Raw genomic sequence first — 19073 nt, 5'->3', positions numbered from 1 at the left:
ATCTATCTCCATCATCATCATCATCGTCGTCTATACCACTTTCTCCTGTATACAGGGCCTGTATATTGAGGCCTTGAGCCAATTCATCACAAGACAATTTGGGAACACCAATCTGCATGTCTTTGGACTGTGGGAGGAAACCGGAGTACCATGAGGAAACCTACCAAGCACGGGGAGAACATGCAAACCCCATGCGCACAGACACCAAAGTGGGAATTGATTTTACACACACAAACAAAAATAAACAATTGGAGTTCTAGATTTAATACGCAGGTCATGACAGCACTCGCGATGACGACGGACAGGTTAAACCGAATTGTCGGTGTTTTTTAATAGCTGTGGCAAAACATTATTTAAAACCTATTACAGTTTTACTTGGATGTTTTGGCTCTGAGATGCCATCTAGTGGATATTACTTTTAATTTCCCAAAAGCACTTTACGTACTTTACTGTAACAGGCTAGTGTGTGAACAACAATGCCAGTCCTGCCTCTCTTTCCGCATGTCGAAAATAAGGTCATCATTGCACATAAAATTAGGTTTTACAGTTTAATGGTTGTAGGTTTAAACTTGCACTATAAAGTAGAACATTTTAAACATTTGTAGAATAAGAATAACATTATGTAAGTTTTTTTTTTGTTTTTTTTTTAATAAGGGCACCTTCTGTAGTTTTAGTATGCATCTTCAATGCAAAGGGTCGATTTAAAGCTCACTCACTGATCATCTATACCACTTAATCCTGTATTCAGGGTCGCAGGGAGCCTGGAGACTAACACAGGAGACCTAATGCACTAGGCAGGTACACCCTTTGGACTGGGGGAGGAAACCGGAGTATCCGGAGGAAACCCACCAAGCACGGGGAGAACATGCAAACTCCATGCACGCAGACCATGTGGAGGGAATCGAACCCGGACCCTGAAGATGCAAGGCAACATTAACACTATTACTAAACACTACACCACCGTGTCACCTTAACTTTTTTGATATACTTGATATCCCAACAGTCTCCTTCTTTGTCCAACAAAACGTTCTCAATGTGATCGTTATTTCGTTGTAAATTTATGTTAACAAATCTGGTGTTCTGCATGTACTGTACTTCCCTTATGTCATTATTTCCCCCATGTATGCAGTCTTTTGGGATACATTAGTACTGAATTTCTCATTAGCCAAGACAAACCAAAGCTGAAGTGAGCGAATAAGTTTATTGCAATATTGTTATGCAGTAAATACCGATATGACATTTAAAAATTCAAACCTTTCAGGTTACGCGTGTTGTTCAGTAGACATGTGCCGATATCAGTCTTTCCAACTGAGAAATAAGATATCCTAAATCTAATTTAGCAAAAAAATTAAGAAACTTGCCTTCCATATGAGAGACGTTTTTCCTCGGCTGTAAATCAAGTGCATACTCCCCATCCACGTTACAGTATCATGAGTTTAACATCATGCTAGATCAGATAACTGATTATCAGCACATGTCTAGCTGGCAGAAATATGAAATCATATGATGAGCAGAAAATTAACAATCACCAATAAACCATATGAAGTACAGGTGGATTTGAAGCACGGCCTCGATGCTTTCTGTGGCATGTGGCGACACCGTGATCGAGTCATCATCATCATCATCATGATGTCTCACCACACCTAGACTTACACACCCACACTGTGCAATACAGTAATACATGAACAGGTCCACAAGCTGATTGTCTGCAAAATTCCTCCTTTTAAAAAAAAAAAAAATAGTTTTAGAGGGTCTAGATAAGAAGCAAACTTGATGTGTGCGGGTCAAGTTCAAGCTCTGTGTCAGAAGAGACATTACAATAGTACAGATCTTCTACTTGGGGTATTGAATTAGGTTTTCTGACATTTTACTGCTGTACACACACAAGACATCAAAGCTCTCCGGGAGTCAGAGAATAAAGCATTTGTGTTTTACAGCTTCCTCAGTATTTTTTTTTTATTATTCTTATTATTATCACTTAACTTTAAAAGAGAACACAATAAAAAGGTTGGCAAGTTTGTAACTACTTTAATGTAAGTGATTAGAACTAGGTTATTTTAATATATTTTTGGGTGCGTGGGGGATGGGGGGGGTGGATGGGGGTTCCTACAAGATTAAATGTGTTGCATTTCATTCATTAATATTTTTAAGCACAGGCAACTAGTGTGGTCTAAGAGGAATAAAACACTTCAGAACATGCTGTTATATTCAAATAATCAACAGTGCCATGATAATCCTGAGTCCTGCGGTTGATTATATTTCTATAACAGCACCACTTTCTTTTATGTTAAGTGACCCTGTGATTCACCTCGTCTCACACACCCAACATAAACACACAAATTGCACAGATCATCTTTACATCTAACCCATCTCTTATCGGGCAGTCCTAAACTTGAAAAAAAAAATAATAATAAAGTTTCCGCTTGTCACCTTTCAATCATATAACTTATAATTTGTGTTAAAAAAAGAAAAACTAAATTTTGTGCTATAAATACATTTTTCTAGGAGCTAAAGTTGGAAGAACACTGTTGCTAGGCAACCAAGAAACACAGAGTGCGTTAGCTAATGGTGGGAGAGACTGATTTAGCTAGCTAGTGTATAATCATTATTTAAGGGCAATGTAAAGCCAAATCAGTCAAGGAAGCGAGACAAAATCACAGAGAACATCAACATTTACCTCAGATGTGGTGTTAAATTATTTTAAAAATGCATTTCTGTGGCTGTAATTCCATTTTTATTTAGTGCTAATTGCTAAGTGGACTAAACAGGAAAAAGTTCCAAAAAACATAACATACAAATATTTTTTTAAACACACCTGAGGTAAATATATTGGTATTATTAATATATTAATATTATCTATGATTTTAAAATGTTTCCTTTAAATGATTCTGCTTTTGAATCGCTTTCAATCGGATTTGTTAGCTAAAGCGCTAAGACTCGCTCATCTCTTACTCAACTTTAACATACATACATACGTACGTACGAACCCGGACCCTGTGCAAGGCGATACATTTACAAAAAAGTAATAATTTACACAATTTCTATTACTTTTGTTAAAGGGCGGTAACAAAAGTCATGACAACCCCAAAAAGTTTTTTTTTTTACATTATTATTATCTGACATACGTAGGTGATCCAAACTGTACGTTGTTGGAGTTACGATATTCTCTATACAAAGGTTCTACACAACATGGTTTCCGCCAAGAGCATCGCATTGGCACCATCGTTGAACCCAACTCTCTGGCTGCTGTTGGTTTCCTATCACACTACAGAATGTTTACGGAGACGACACCATTGACAAGAGCAGCATGTGCAGATGAAAGAAGTTAAAAGAAGTTAATCCAACAACATGTGCAGTTCGAACCACCTATGTACATCAGTTATTAATACAACTTATTCCCACTTTTGCATTTGCACAGCCCTCGTATTATGTATAACCTGTAATTTGTGTTAAAAACGTTTATGCTCTTGGGTGTTGTTGTATGCAAAGCAGCTGCCATTAACATTCTGATATGATTCGGTGGCAAACCGATGACAGTGACGGCAAACAAAACACACCTGACCTGCATCTCACACACACTAATGTTAAGATCATTTACACCGCATGCATTTTTTTAAACCATACCCTAATAACCATACCTAATCATTTTCCGCATTTGAACATGTTTTATATGTAAGGTCGAACAACGTTATACGAGACACTACAGTAGGTTACAGTTAGAAAAATTTTGAGCTGACAGATTTCAGGCATTTTCCCCCTCGCATAAATATATTTTCATTCTTCTCTACAGTGGTGTAAAACTTTTTTGTAGTATGGACAACTTGTAAAACGCTTTACTAGTTTTACTGCAAAAAAAACAGTAAAACTAATAAATGCAAAAAAAACCCCAAGATATCTAATTTTTTTGTAATATGTAACATTTCTGTCATTATCATGTTAATAATTAGTAGAAATGTTTATATCCTGGTTTAATACTTATCCAGAAATATTGTACAAACTTACTAGTAATTTACACTTGAACATATCAGTTTTTGCAGCAAGGCTGTTTGGGCTCAGTTCTGCCCCCTGGTGGTGTTTTAAATCCTTCAGATGTTTTTATTGTATGCAGACAAGTTATTAATTTTGTTATAAGAATTTTTATTTAAGATATTTTCCGAAATAGAGATGTGCATTTGTGGAAAACAGACCACATCATAAATCTGGTTTTAATCCAAACCGTTTCTTCTACTTTTATGCTTATGCTTTAAGAAAAGCAAAATGTTTATTTGAAAATGTTCATATTTTCATTCTCACCTTGCCTTGGTTAACCTCCTGCGACAGACAGTGTGTGTGTTTTACGTTGTCTATGACCTAGCTAGCTAAAGCAATGGTGGATAGTAAAACACCGCCAATAAACATACATGCACATGTTTAAATCTCTTTGGACCTCAAAATGTCTGACATAAAAATTTGACTAGGTGAAGGTCCCCCGCCCCCAGATGCCACTCAGATGTGATCATCAATTCTCTCATTGTAACAACTTTGCTTATGCAAAACAATCTGGATTTTAGTTGGGAACAGAAATGCCTATGATGGTAAAGTAGAAAGACCTTATTGCAAGGACAGGTCTAATCTTGTTAAAATTGTGTATTCTTTTAGCAGAACCCTTACCATTGATATTTAAAGTAAACCACAAAAAAAAAAAATCCACATTATCTAGGCTGAATAATAATACCATTCCACCAACCCTTCTGTGTTACAACAAGAAACAACACCATTTCCAAAAAAAAAAAAAAAAAAAAAAAGGAAGACGTCAAAATGACATGATTGAAACAAAACAACAAAATCAATCATGGGTCAGTCGATCTGAAATCATCAGAGACGACCCGACTGACCGTTAGTTTAAGATACTGAAGCTTTAAAATGGGGTTTTGGCTCCATTGTACAAACTGCAGCAAAGTTAACATTTTAAGTAAATACGCTAGATGAACGACATATACAAGAATTGTTGTGTCTAGTACAAGTTTCTAAAAGTAAATGTCCACAGCTGCAAATATACCAATTCAGGGAATAAAGTAAAGCATGGCACATTTCATACATTTTTTTTATTATATTAAGTGTTCGAGTCAAACCAGGAATCTGGTGAATGAAGGCATAAGACCGATTAACATTTATAGAAAAACTTCAAGTAATGTGATGAGACTCACAGAAACGATTGCAGCCACCTCGGCCTGGATCGTCAGTCGTTAGAACACCTGATCCTTGAAAACCAACGGATAACTTATCACCAACTCGCGGAAGACACACACTATCATTCAGGAACACCACTTGTACAGTATAAGAACTTGATGGCCACGACCTGACCACAAGCCATTTCCATAAGTTTGGGCCATTTGGGCCAATGTAAAAGGAGTTCCTGGGAGGGCAGGAATTCAAAAAAGACGGCAGTCTGATTAAGGCTTGGGAAAACGTTCTCCCTTAATGATATCCCAACAGGAGTGAAATGCTGGGATAAGTGCATTAGTGTAAAGAAAATGGGTAGTTTTTACTCTCATAACTGTGTTCTGCTATTTTGCACAATCAAAAGTCCCGGTTTGACTTGAACAGGTTTGTACCTTTGTTAATAATAAAAAAAATATTTTTTAAATAGTTTTAGCAGGACATAAATTGGTAAATATGCATGCCTGGGCTCCCATTCAGGTGGTGATTTGAAGTGGAGTTACCCTTACATTTAATAATGATTATTATATATACTAACATCATCTCTTTTCTCTATCCAATTAATTTACAGAAAAAAAATTATTTTAGATTTATATCCCACTACTGTGTCAGTGCTCAGGTCGAATTTATCTCCTGGGGATCAGTATCTGCACACAAATGATATAAAATAGGAAAAATAAACAAAACAAAAAAAGACCACCCATCACATCCCATCTGGAGGCGTTTCTCTGTAAATACACATCGCACTCGGCCATTTTCCTGACCAGAGTAAATTATGTTAATTTAGAAGACATCATGCTTGTGTACGACTTCCATGTTAGAAACTGTCCTCTCCACGTTTCTTCTCCATGTTTTCGTGTGATCTCCAGTGGACTCTGAAAGTGTGTCTGTAAAGAAAAAAAAAAAAAAAAAAAACCCACACACATCTTGGTATGTTACAGCTATGTCACAGAGCCGGAGTCTTTATCTCTCTCTCTCTCTCTTTCTGCGCTTCTCCCTGTAAGTGGGGGTCCGGAGCCCCTCTTGTCTCTCCCAGCTCTTCAGGACGAGTTCTGAGGAGACTCAGCCGTCTTGGACGGCGTCTCTTCAGAAGGACTCTCGCTAGAGATGCCCGTGTCGCCGTTCTCGGCTCCGTCCGCCATCAGGTGTTTCTCCACAACTGCATATGAGAGCAGAGAAGTGTATAAATTTACTAGATTAAAATTTTTTACCAATTGACAGCACTAATTATTATATCTGTCTATTAATCCTCTTTTTCTTGCCTTGTAATGATGATGCCAACTCAGCAGGGCCATTGGCATGGCTACTGCCAGTTCCCTCCTCCAGCTCGTCCAGGTAGAGCCGATAACGATGCCCGGTCTCATCCTCGTACTCCACATTCTCATCATCTGAGTCCACCTCCGGTGCCACGTACACCACCTCGAATTCGATCTCGCCTCTCTGCAGGTTCGCATAATGAAATATTCAGCCAATGAGCTGCTACACGTGCATCACAATAAGGTTTTGTTTTTTTTTTGCCAGTGATGTAGATAGAAACCTGCTGAGAAAGGATGGTCACTGCTTCCTTGTGCTTGGCGTCTCTTAGGTTGATGTTGTTGACGGCTAATATGGCGTCTCCCACATGCAGCCCCCCGCATCGCTCTGCAGGCTGTGCTGGGTGGATCTCCGAGATCAGGATGGGAACTCCATGCTCCTTGCCTCCCTGCGTGCGCAAACGTCACACACGTGAAGGCCTGCACAATAACTATTCTGATGTATGATAATTTGTCTGGAAATGTTTCACAAGTTTTAGACATGTAAGAAATGTGGTAGATTTGCAGGAGAAATTTGATTCTCACTGTGATCGAGATCCCGAGCCCCTCGTGGTCCTCTTTAGACAGGAGCACTTTGCGAATAGGGCCGACTCCTTGAGTTTTCTTCAGAGATTCTGGGTCCTGATGAAGGAAGATATGGCAGTCAGTAACTGTCACAAGGGGAGTACCAAGAAGTATCATCTGTAACCTTTCCTTTAGCGTTAATGTCATGAAGTAAGAAAATAATAAATATAAAAATTACTACAAATGAATAAAACATTTACAAAGATTGCATACAGGTAGTCCCCGACTTAAGAACGAGTTCCGGTCCCGGAACCAGGTTCGTAACTCGGATTTGTTCTTAAGTCCGACAAAGTGAATCTTATATGCCTTTGACACGAATATACAATGTAAAGCACACCAATCCACACAGCCAAAAACCAAAATCGCGCCTAAGGAAATGAAGCCCACATATGTTGAATATAAAAATGTGTGCCTTTAAATTGCGAGTGGAATCCCGGACGCCATTTTGTCCCAGAGCTGTTTTCCACTGTATTGGACTGTAAACTCTGTTTTGAGGTTTGAGTAAACTCTGTAAACTGTTTTGTTAAGGATTTTATGAAATTAAGATTATTTACCATCGGGACAGCTTTACCGGACAGACATTCCCCATCATCGTGCTCCTGGACTGATTCATTGAAACCACTGAGGAGACTCATTTCTCCCGCGCACACACATAAAATTTATCAGACTTTTGATGTTTTATACATTCACTTACAAACTGAAATTATCATATATAATTGTAAATATTGGTATCTGGTGCCTTAAATATTCGTAAGTCGGGGGCTACCTGTTTATGTAGCTAGACTCTCATTGGTTCCTGAATTTTCACACACGGTCAATATAGCACTGATTCTCAAAAGTATACCCAGTGGTCCATTATGTTTAATTGTGATTCCATACACTCAATTAATGACTTAGTCTTATGGATATTTTATATGACATGCCAACAACATTAAAAGTTGTACAGTATAATAAATTTTCCCTATCTTTAGGAAACTGAGAATTTGAATCCCAGTGATCCCAAAGCTATCCATGTCTAGGACTCTAAGACACCTGTGTGCTCTCCTAGAGTAAGGAACGGCATTATACTCTGTCAGTCAGACACTATACAATCATCTGCATCCTTCAGCTTACGAAAAAAGCTTTAGAAAAAAGGGCAGTTGATATTTTTCTACTGGTGTTCAGTTGTGCTGTAAGCACGATTAACATTTGAACATTTTATGTTGTCAATTGTCCCTGTAAAAGCTCTTTTTTTTATCTTACATTTTATCTCATTAAACATCTGAGCGTCAAGTTGTGTGGGGATCCTTAACCACTGAGATACCTCTGGCCCAATTTATTTTTTATCCTCTTCTACAACACACAGTCATATTGTGCGTATTACAAAGTACACTTACGTGTCCTGCAGGTGATGGCAAGGGCTTCTTTGGGTCATTGCGCCCTCTGCAGGCTCGGATGACCGTTTTGTGGCGGTGCAAATGAATCTCAGCTTCCAGCTGGTTCCACAGTTTATCATGCGCCGGTCCCTTCATATCTCGACCTAATAACTGAATCTGCTGGACCCTAAAACATACAACAGATGCATTAATTACTGCTTATATTTTGGTTTATTATATTATTTTGTATTACATTTCTACACAATTTCCATTTCATGCAACAAAAACTCCAGGAACTTTTTAAAAATAATAATAAATTCTAAATTCTAATTCTAAATTTCTTTCAGACTTTAAGGGATTTTTTTTTTTTATATCACACATGTAAACAATAGAGTAAATGTTGTAGCCACAAAAAATATATGTTTTTTTGTAAATGCTTAAAAAGCCAAAAATCTGTAGTGTCCGTAACCATGTCAAATTCATGCTGTAATATCTTAACAATTTAGCATTTTAAAATAATAAACTTGTTCAGGTTTATGTCTTTTCATGCGAAATCTAAATTAGCAGAGTTTCATCTTGTTAGACAGTTAAGATCGTTGAAAGACTTAAATATTAATGAATATTTTTAAAAGTTACGGACACTACACCTAGGTGAGACAATACCATATTTGGTCGAACGCTTACTAATAGTAAAAATGCATATAAGAATTTTAGGATCTTTTGGAGAACTGCCTGGTTTAATTGCTCAAAAGGGTGTTCAAGTCAAACTGGGACTTTTAATTATGCAGAATAACCGAACACTGAAAATAAACTACATTTATTTATCTATATAATCCTCCGCTGCTGCACTAGGGTACTTATCCTGGAATTTCACGCAGGAGTACTGGTCTGACTGCCTGGCTAACGTCTGAATGCTGGCCTCCCAAGAACTCCTTTAGTGGCTAATCACCGTACTATGCGTGAAGTCTTCTGTTAATCCATTTTACTCCTTCATTCACGAGAAATGCCATCACGAGTCCCGGATTGACTTGAACGCCCCTTGAAATGTCATAAAATTCTACTTGGAAAAGACTATAATATACCGGTCTGACTTGGGAGAAAGAATCTCTTACCTCCCAGCGAGCTCCTTGTCCAGGTATTTGGCTGCCAGTCTGGCTCCGTACACCTCAGCCTGCAGGACCGCGATGTGTCTGCGCAGGGCCTCGTTCTCCTTTTTCAGCATCCTCACCTCGGCTTCCAGCTTCACCTCCTTCACCTTCTCCTTCTTACTGGCCTCCAGTTCCTTCTCCTGTTAACCCCGCACACACAGTTTAGTAAAGAGGAGCGGAAAGAAAAGAAGAAGAAAGAAAAAACACTCGGCTCGACTTGTGTTTATTTATGACTTGTGTAAAAATCACACACACGGACAGTGTTAGAGTGGTAGAGTCACGGTTGTCAAAAACACAAGCGCACACATGCACAAACTCGTACACACACCTTCTACACTAGACTACTAGCCCACACAAACACACACACACACACTACAAATCCACGACAAACGATGACCTACTAAGCACAACTGCAAGATTATAAGACTTTTTTGAGCCTTTCGGAAATATTTAAAGTGTCTTATGGGCAATTTTCACTTTAATTTATTATTATGATGATTTTTTTTTATTTGCAACATGTTGATTTGTAAAGTGTCCCACCAACTGCACACTTTCCTCACTAGAGAATAAGCCGGGGGAGGGGCTCTTCTTATATGAGGTCACATTAGAGCTAAAATCTAACCGATTTGTTTAAACCTCAGCCAATTCCAAAATTAAAAACAATGTTTGTTTGTTTGTTGTTCCTCTCAGGTTGCTTGTTGTTCACACACAAACTGGAGACGTATCTGTATATCTAAACATTACCAGTAAATGCTGTATTTTAGGCACCAGCTTAATTTTATATTTACAAGCCTAGTTTTATATGTACAGTAACAATCAAAAGTTTGGACACATCTAGTTATTTTTTGTTGTTGTTTAACAATTAACTGTTTTTCTTTTTTACGACACGAAAGCTGGCTGTTCCGAAACAGTTCTTGCTAGAAGAACAGTATTGTGCCAAGTGCGTTTGGAAAACCCATCAAGCTCCATGATGAAATTGTCTCTCATGAAGACCTTCCCAGGAAAGCAAGACCAAAGCCTACCTCTGCTGCAGAGGAGAAGTTCATTTAGAGTCACCAGCCTCAGAAATCATTAACAAACAGCACCTCAGATTAAAGGTAGTCGTTATAAAGATTTTACAGAGCGTAAGTAGCAGATACACCTCAATATCAACTGTTCAGAGGAGATTAGTGCATGTCCTGGATAAAAGCCTTAGGTGTTGCTTTACAGGGTAGGAGAAAATAAAGATCAGGAAAGACAAATGAGTTGGAAGGTGTGTCCAAAATTTTTGGATTTCTTTTCTAGATGAACAAAACTTTGAGGTAAAGCTGATTCTTTGTTGTTTTCCCACAACAAGTTGGTATCAAAAAGTTTTGAGATTCACATGACACACATTCAGTCGCTTTCGCTGTACAGTACGTCCTCCCTCAGACATCTTGAAACCTGGCAGTAGAATTCGCTGTTGGTGGTCTGGCCCCTAAGTGCGAATTCACAATGCCGTGAATATCGGAAAAGACGATGAGCATGCACTCGGTTGAGATTACAGGCTCTTCCACTGTGACGACTCAGTGCTTCGTCTCAGGGTCGTACCCGTACACCCAAGTTTCGTCCCTGGTAATGATCCTCGACATGAAGGATCTGGGAACAAACTGGGCGGTGACGCAGCAGATGTTCAAATCACACGTGAGGACCAGCAGCAACGTTGTGGATAGTTCTCCAACCATCATCATGCACAAGATGCCGAACAGGTTGAGCACACTAAAGGTCTTTCTCTTCATGTTCTTCCGCTCTTGAAGTGCATGCACTATTTGCAATGTTTCACGGAGAATTTCACGATCACGTTTTGTTCTAACACAGGACGATGTCTTTTGGCATGCTGACTTATGAAGCTCGGTGCGCCCTGTGACGGTGCGTTACAAAGTTAGTCTCAAAACTTTTTGATACCACTGCGTTTAGTGCTTCATAGCAGCTTATTGCTACTGTGATTACTTGTTTCATTGATGTTCTACAAAGCAATGTGTCATTCTTTAAAAAATAAATATATCACCGTCATCATTCTGTAAGAAAAATATAAACTTTTTTTGCAGTAGTATTAGTGACTCCACTTCGTTTTAGGATATTATTTTTTTTTTCTTTTAAGAAAATTGCCCATATCCAACTTTAAACAGAACTTAAAATCCAAACCAGTGTGTCAGTAATGAGTCTATTAGGCCAAAACTAAGAAACAAAAACCAGCATATAAAGCACCTGGGGTTAAGACAAGTCCACCCGCACAGACAGCACAAAGAGAGAGAGAGACAGAGACAGAGACACGGACTGGGGGGAAAACACAAAAGGTAGACGCAGAGCACTTACCATGTCCTCCACGGAGGCAACAGGCTTAGAGCCAAGGAGAGAAACACAGAGGGTCAAAGGTTAGAAAGGCAGTGATTTCAGGGTGAGTGAGGTAAAAGGCAGAACTGTAGTAATCGCTCAGGATTTCATCTTACTCTTAGTCCAGTGAGACAGAAGAGACACGGAGCAGTTAAACAGGAGGATTAAAATTACACGGCCAGGATTAGGAGCAGACACACGATCGAGAGGAGATCCATCGGCTAATACGGGACTAAAGTCTCCCTCAACGTGAAATCTTATTCGAGACTGAAAGGATTTTGTGCAAATGTTTGGACACCCTTGGGACAAAATAAAAAAAAACTAATTTTCTTGTTCTTTATTATTATTATTATTATTATTATTGCTTGCTAGCTAGGAGAGACTGAACCTAGTTGAGTTTGCATTCTCGCTTTTAGCGTGGCATAAAACAACACTGTGCCGTGGATTCAGACTGTACATTTCACTTTGGGCTCTAATTATATACAGTATTTAAGACGACCAACCCAAATCATTTCTTTTTTTTTTTATTTCTTTTTTTTACAAAGCTCAGAAACGATTTAATTTTATATGCATTAAAGATGAAAGGCTTTGGTTCTCACAATTGATTTATTCATGTTGGATGATTTAAAAGCAGCAGTACTAGTGTTTGTACTTGGGTTACTCATGATGAAGTAATAACGTCACTTTCTTCCTTTCTCTATTTTCACGCCATGCTAGCTTCTACGGCTATGTTCAAGGCGAGAAGCATTTCTGTTAAAACTAGATAAGATGTTTAAAAATATTTTTCTAAGAACTTTAAAACTACATTTGGATTTACTTGTTTAAAAACTTTTTTTTTTTAATTGTCAACAGAATAAAACAAGTTCCTTAAAGAAGTAAAGGAGTTACAGTCAAATAAAATGTTTGATGGACAGATGGGTTCTGCATGATAAACATTGTGGTGGATTTTCTCTTGACAGTAAAAATGTGTGTGTTGCTTTTGAGTGTTTTGAGTTCCTTCTAACAAGCCAATGAGTTGTAATCGAGTGAAGAAGAGGCTGCACACCATCCTGTCTTTGATGGAGCTGGAGTCGACGGTCTGGCCCGCTTTGGCGTGGAGCTGGAGCTGAAGAGCGTGAAGCTGGAGTAGCTGCTCATGGACCTCCTTCTCCACCACGACCTTCTCCGCCTGCACGTCTGTCAGCTCGGACTTCAGATCCACCAGCTGAGCCTAGACGAGAGAGAGAGAGAGAGAGAACAACCTTAGATAATCATAACGCAAGCTTAATGAGTGAACGAGTGTCAGGTCAAGCTCACATCCGAGGCAGCGTCACCAAAAAAAAAAAAAAAAAAAAAGACATGAAATTTTAATACATTTCTAATACTTAAAGTATATTGATTTTATAAAAGCAGTAGCATAAACAATGACGTAATCCATCTAGGAACCTCTGTAGGCCAACTAGGGACTGTGGAGTCCAATGGTGATCAATTTATTTATTTCCAATTGTACCTCTGGTCAGCTCTAAATGAAATACAACCACAATATAAATACATTAGCTGCATGTTCACTATAGACGATTCACTACATATGGTACAGTAACAATTAAATAATAATGGATTCCATAGTAACATCTTAAACATAGGAATGGCAGACACTCCACATAATGTAATAATTAAAAAAAAAATTTAATTTAAAACATACATACATACATACATACGTACGTACGTAAATACAAAGTTAAACCAATAACTATGTTTTTTTTATTTATTAGAAGACATTTTTTATGGAAGGAGACTTTGTAAAGAGAGGCATGTAACCCTTTTCCACTAAGCCGGAACCAGAGCTAGTTTGTAACTGGTGCCAGACTTTGGACCAGGTCTTTGTTTTACATCAGCCAAAGCACCGGCCTTCAGACAGGAGAAATAAGAAATTAAAAAAATTGAAAATGCTTCCATGGCGGCACCAACACTTTGCTGGGCTAGAACAGTTAACTGCTTATGTCAGGGGCCTAACTCAGATGCTTTCTAGGAATTAGAAAGCCAGGAGAAATGATCCCAAAGCCATGGTGAAGTACATCAAATGATGGTAGCATTTTTTTTTTTTTTTTAGCTGTTAACCGTTAGCATTGCAGTTAACAATACTTTCGCTAGCACTGTTGAGAAAGTGAAGACGTACACAGACGTATGCAATGACGAGATGACATGGATAAACAAAGCCAGTCCGTGAAAGGTTGACTATGGTTGAACCGGCACTGGTACCAGATATAAACTAGCGCCTGGTTCACTTCGGTGGAAAGCCGTTAAAGCTGATCTGGGAATTTGATCATAACAGGTAAATGTACAGGAAAGACACTCATGCTTTTCAGTTTCTCTATTAAAAAAAAAAATAATTATATATATACGTGACACGATGACCTCTAGTTTAAATTTAAAATCCTGTGCATCTGTTAGTTCGGTGTCAAGATTTCATACCCGGATTAAAGCTATTAATCGCTGAACTTTCCCTCACCATAAAGCTCATGATTTGGATTCCCTAAAGTACTCATGATATTCATAAAATACATCTGATATATTACTGCATAAATATTTCAGTCAAGGTTGGACATTTGTTAATAGTAACAGATCCTTCAGGGCATTTCCTGGGTTTAATCGCCTCCCAGTGATTTAACGCTTAGGCATTAGCTGTCCTTATTGGCTTGTGGTCCTGATTCTGGGACTTCTTCCAACGCTAAATAATCTGGCTTAGAAAGCGCGGATGAGACGTGTAGATCTTCACGTGTAGGCTAACGGCCAATTATAATATTACACGCCGTCTTCCTGCAGATTTCGATAAGTCATGCTATTTTCACGCTTGTGCAACAACCGCAATCATTTTTTCAAGAAATTAGAGAAGTTGTGGGCAGAAAGCGGGACACATGACTGAGAGACATTCTTCAGACAAAACAAAGGCAGGCATTAGAGATGGGGCTGCATGATAAGCTAGAAATAAACCGCCATCGGGTGTGCCAGTATAGGGAAATAATCATCAACAGATGATGAGTGGTGGGGGTGGTGATGAAACGGGTGTTTAAAGTAGATTTTTACATGGGTAATTTCCAATCATTACATTTTGTAAATTACTAAGGAACTACTTTCTATCCTTATTTTTCTATAGTTATATTTTAAATGTCGTGGAATGTCTGCCAAACTAGTCAATAGTCTGCATTATAGCAGATGTTCTCATTTTTTATTAATTATTATTTTTTTTTTTAGAAATCACAATAAATCACAGCAATAACCTTCAGGTAAAGAACCCAAGCTGATATTTACTCGTGTCACCTGGAGACTTATTACGGTGCCGCAGCCGCATACTCTTACCATGCCTTACATAAACAATAAAAGTTAATTAGCAATTTAGTGTCATTATATGGTTTACTGTATGAAATCAGCAACAAAGCAGCAATTAGCATCCAACTGGAAAAAAAGTAAATATACTTAAATAAATAAACATGTAAAAACAATAATGACAGCAGAAGTGCGCAGGATTAGTCATAATCACTGTGAAAATCAATCCTGAGTTGTGCAAAAGAAAAACATTAATGAAACAGACTAGGTCACAAACGAGTCAAAGTTAAAGATGATCTTATGAGGTGGCGTCAGTGCGCAACTGTTGGAAAAAAAAAAAAAAAAAAAAACTAAGACACAGGTATTTAGTCAACACTAAAAGATTGCCAGTGACTCGGCTGTATGAACAGTGAGACTAGAGGAAGTTCGTCCCACCACTGGGAGATGGTGGGACCAGTGGAGCAGTGCTGGAGGATCGGATGGAACGTGGTGCGGTGCGGTGCGTGGTGCGGTGCGATTAGAGCTTTAAGGTAAGTGAGAGCTGGGCCGCTTTTAGCTTCGTAGGCGAGCATCAGTGTTTTGAATTTGATGCGGGGCAGCTACAGGAAGCCAGCGCAGGGAAAGTGGAAGAGGTGTGGGAGTAAACAAGCTGTGCAGCTGCAGAGTACAAATGGGGCACAGGAGTGAGGTGTAGACAGAGCTAATCTCGAAACCTTTTATTACCACCTCATATATGATGTATTTGATATAAGATGTGATATAATCACATTATGGAAATGAAAAAAAGGACATGGCAATGAAGTCGAGTGTTTTCTAAAATATAACAATATATCATACAAATTCCTTTTTTTTTAACATTTCTTTGGGAAACCTGAGGAGGATTTAAGTGGATTAGGTAGGACTGGGGAGGATATGGGTGGGTTGGGGTGAATTGGGGAGGATAGTGGTGGTTTTGAGTAAATTGGGTGTAGATTGGGGTAGATATGGGAGGATGGGGTGGATTTGGGGAGGATGGGGTGGATTTGGGGAGGATTATTGGTAGTCTGGTCTTGAAATAAGAAGTGACTGAACAAGCACCTGAGTCGCCTGTGCGGAGAGAAAGGGACGAATTCCTCTGATGGGAAAATGTTAAGGGAAAAGGACAGTTGATTTTTTTTTTTTATTGGTGTTAGTCCAAGGGTGCGGGCGGTGACTGAAGGCGTGAACCGATTGTTTGTCCAGGGAGATTATAAGATCCTAACTTATAGACGATTCAGTTCCCAGAATGAGGAGACTCAGATTGAACTGGTTCCGTAGCCTCATCTCACTAAACCTGCGAATCTTGTTTAAAATGCTCAGGGCATAAGGCGACATGACCGGCCTAATCCCATTACTTATGGTCTCTGTCTAAGCATCATTCACGTCACACGTCGAAAAAGATGGTTAATTACGATTATAGATTATCATCATTTGAAAGAGTAGGGATCATCATTTTATTTTCTGTACAAATAGAATAAAATATATATATATTTTATATGTTATATATTGTTGAATTTCATTAGTAATGTTTTTGAATGATATCCATGATGAAATGATTGTAAGATTAGGCTGTTGTGTTTAATACTGTGTCATGAAAGAGATCACATCACGGAGGATACAAAACAGAGCATGGTTACAAAGTCATCAACAACTTTCTTTCTTTCACCCACTCACACACACACACACGAAGGATCACAATGCACAATACTGACGTCTGATGACGCAGAAGAAGGGGGGAAAAAACAACGTGGAATAATGACAGCTCGACCGGTTAGACAGGTTTGTCTAAATTTTGCAATTAAGACAATTAGAACTAGAACTGATATGACACGCGTGAAGTTTTTAATGTTATTTATTTTCACTTGATAAAAATAATTATGCTTAATCCATCACTAGGCCCAGAATAATACTGGGAGGATTAAGTGAGGCGGACTGAGAGGATTGGGGAGGCGGCTCAACATCATGTTTTTCAACATTGTGCATTGAGAATTCGACCCCCAGGTGCCAGACCGACAATAGCGAATTCTACTGACAGGTTTTAAGGCATTTGAGGGGGAGGACATAGGGTGAAAAAACTGAGCATATAAACAGAGCTAATCTCTAAACTTTCTGATACCACCTTCTATATGATGTATGATATGATGTAATCACATTATGCAAATAAAAATAAAAAATGGAGTTGAGTGTTTTCTAAAATATATTACAATATATTATCAAAAAATTTTTTTTACATTGTTAAGGAAGACTGGGGAGGATTTGTATGGATTAGGTAGGACTGGGGGAGAACTGGGGTGGATTGGGATGTTTTGGGGTAAATAGGGGAGGATTTGGGTGGGCTGGGTAGGATTGGGGAGGATAGTGGTGGATTTGGAACAGATTGGGGTGGATATGGGAGGATGGGGTGGATTTGGGTTAACTGGGAAGGATTGGGGTAGATTTGAAGTGGATTTGGGAAAACTGGGGTGGATTCAGGCGTATATGGGAGGATGGGGTAAATTTGAAGTGGACTGGGAAGGATCAAGGAGGATTTGGGGGTAGATTGGGGTGGATATGGGAGGATGGGGTGAATTTGAAGTGGATTGGGGTGAATTGGGAAGGATCGGGGTGGGTTTGGTGGTAGATTGGAGTGGATATGGGAGGATGGGGTGGATTTGAAGTGGACTGAAGGTTCAAGATGGATTTGGTGGTAGATTGGAGTGGATTTGGGGTGGATTTGAGAGTAGATTGAGTAAATTGGGGAGGATTATAGTGGACAGTGGGGAAGATTGCAAGGTGAGCCAGATGTAAGTATTAAATAAAAGCCAATAATCCCTCACCTCGAGTTTATGATTGAGCTGAAAGACGGTCTGTGCTTTATGGCAGAGCTGAGCGAAACACGAGCTCAGGCTGGTCATCTTCTGCCGGCCTTCGTACGTGATGTCGGCCTGGTCCGGGTCGATCTCCCCCAGCAGCAGATCCACATCCACGAACGCCTTATCGAACTCCTTCTCCAGAACCTCCAGCCAGCGGAACACCGACATGCCCGCGGCCGGAGCGGAGAGTCGCGAGCCCGGGGAGGCGGCGGGAGAAGCGCCGGTGGCGGACATTTAGCGAGCCGAGCCTTACGACACAAACACGACGCGTTATCTTATCTTATCTCGGGTTCTTCTCTCCTCTTTCACTAAACACGTTTACCTTTTTCCGGTCTCCTAAATCTCCTGGCTCAGTGAGACTCGTACCCGAGCTGCGCGGTGTAATTAAACTGTTTATTTAAGCTTTTCCGTGTTCAGATCAGGATGTAGAGATCCGAGAGCCCGGCCGAGTCAGCTGGGATCGGTTGCTCAGGTCTGCCACACGCTTCAGGGTAACGAGCAGGAAAAGCAGAGGAACACAGAGCGAATCGATCCGGACACACTATCCCGGAAATAGAGTTTAGACACGTCGATCTCCTTCGGCCTTTTGATCTCTACACTAATGGAGGCTTTTATTAGTTTGCTTAGTCTCTTATTATACTTTTTCATAAACCCTTCCACAAAATAGTAGTGCATTGTAAAAATAATATAATATAATATAATGATACATTTTATGACATATGACATATTCATATGATATGATATAAGACAATATATAATATAATGTGATATAGGATATGATACATGATATGATATAATCACATTATGGAAATTACCAAAAAAAAAAAAGGATATGTCAACTGAGTCCATTGTATTATAAAATGTAATACACTATATTGGCGGATGATGGCTTAGTGGTTAGTGATGTTGCCTGGCACCTTTAATGTCCAGGTTCGATTCCCGTCTCTGTGTGCATGGAGTTTGCTGGTT

General features: G+C 39.1%; 1 protein-coding gene across 2 annotated transcripts; it reads right to left on the bottom strand.

The window, feature by feature from the left end:
* Positions 1-4113: 4113 nt before the first annotated feature.
* On the bottom strand, positions 4114-18548 carry gopc (golgi-associated PDZ and coiled-coil motif containing). Of its 2 annotated transcripts, XM_053489124.1 has the most exons (9): positions 18069-18548; positions 12977-13141; positions 11914-11937; positions 9544-9719; positions 8453-8618; positions 7038-7133; positions 6737-6901; positions 6462-6639; positions 4114-6358 (listed from the first exon to the last, which is right to left on the bottom strand). In XM_053489124.1, the coding sequence occupies exons 1-9, from the start codon at positions 18336-18338 to the stop codon at positions 6240-6242; spliced, it is 1359 nt and encodes a 452-aa protein (XP_053345099.1). In that variant the 5' UTR covers positions 18339-18548; the 3' UTR covers positions 4114-6239. The 2 variants fall into 2 exon arrangements, with proteins under 2 accessions (XP_053345099.1, XP_053345100.1); XM_053489125.1 differs by lacking the exon at positions 11914-11937.
* Between the last annotated feature and the right edge of the window lie 525 nt (positions 18549-19073).

The sequence above is a fragment of the Clarias gariepinus genome, chromosome 27 (genome assembly GCF_024256425.1).
Source record: "Clarias gariepinus isolate MV-2021 ecotype Netherlands chromosome 27, CGAR_prim_01v2, whole genome shotgun sequence".
NCBI classification, from domain to species: Eukaryota; Metazoa; Chordata; class Actinopteri; order Siluriformes; family Clariidae; genus Clarias; species Clarias gariepinus.
This window is presented reverse-complemented; position numbering and strand designations above follow the sequence as displayed.

Coding starts and splice junctions, on each gene's coding strand:
- gopc (XM_053489124.1), bottom strand. CDS start 18,338: ATGTCCGCCACCGGCGCTTCTCCCGCCGCCTCCCCGGGCTCGCGACTC. Junction 8,619..9,543: donor GACAAGGAGCTCGCTGGGAG/GTAAGAGATTCT, acceptor TGTATGTTTTAG/GGTCCAGCAGATTCAGTTAT. Junction 6,640..6,736: donor TGACCATCCTTTCTCAGCAG/GTTTCTATCTAC, acceptor GCGAACCTGCAG/AGAGGCGAGATCGAATTCGA.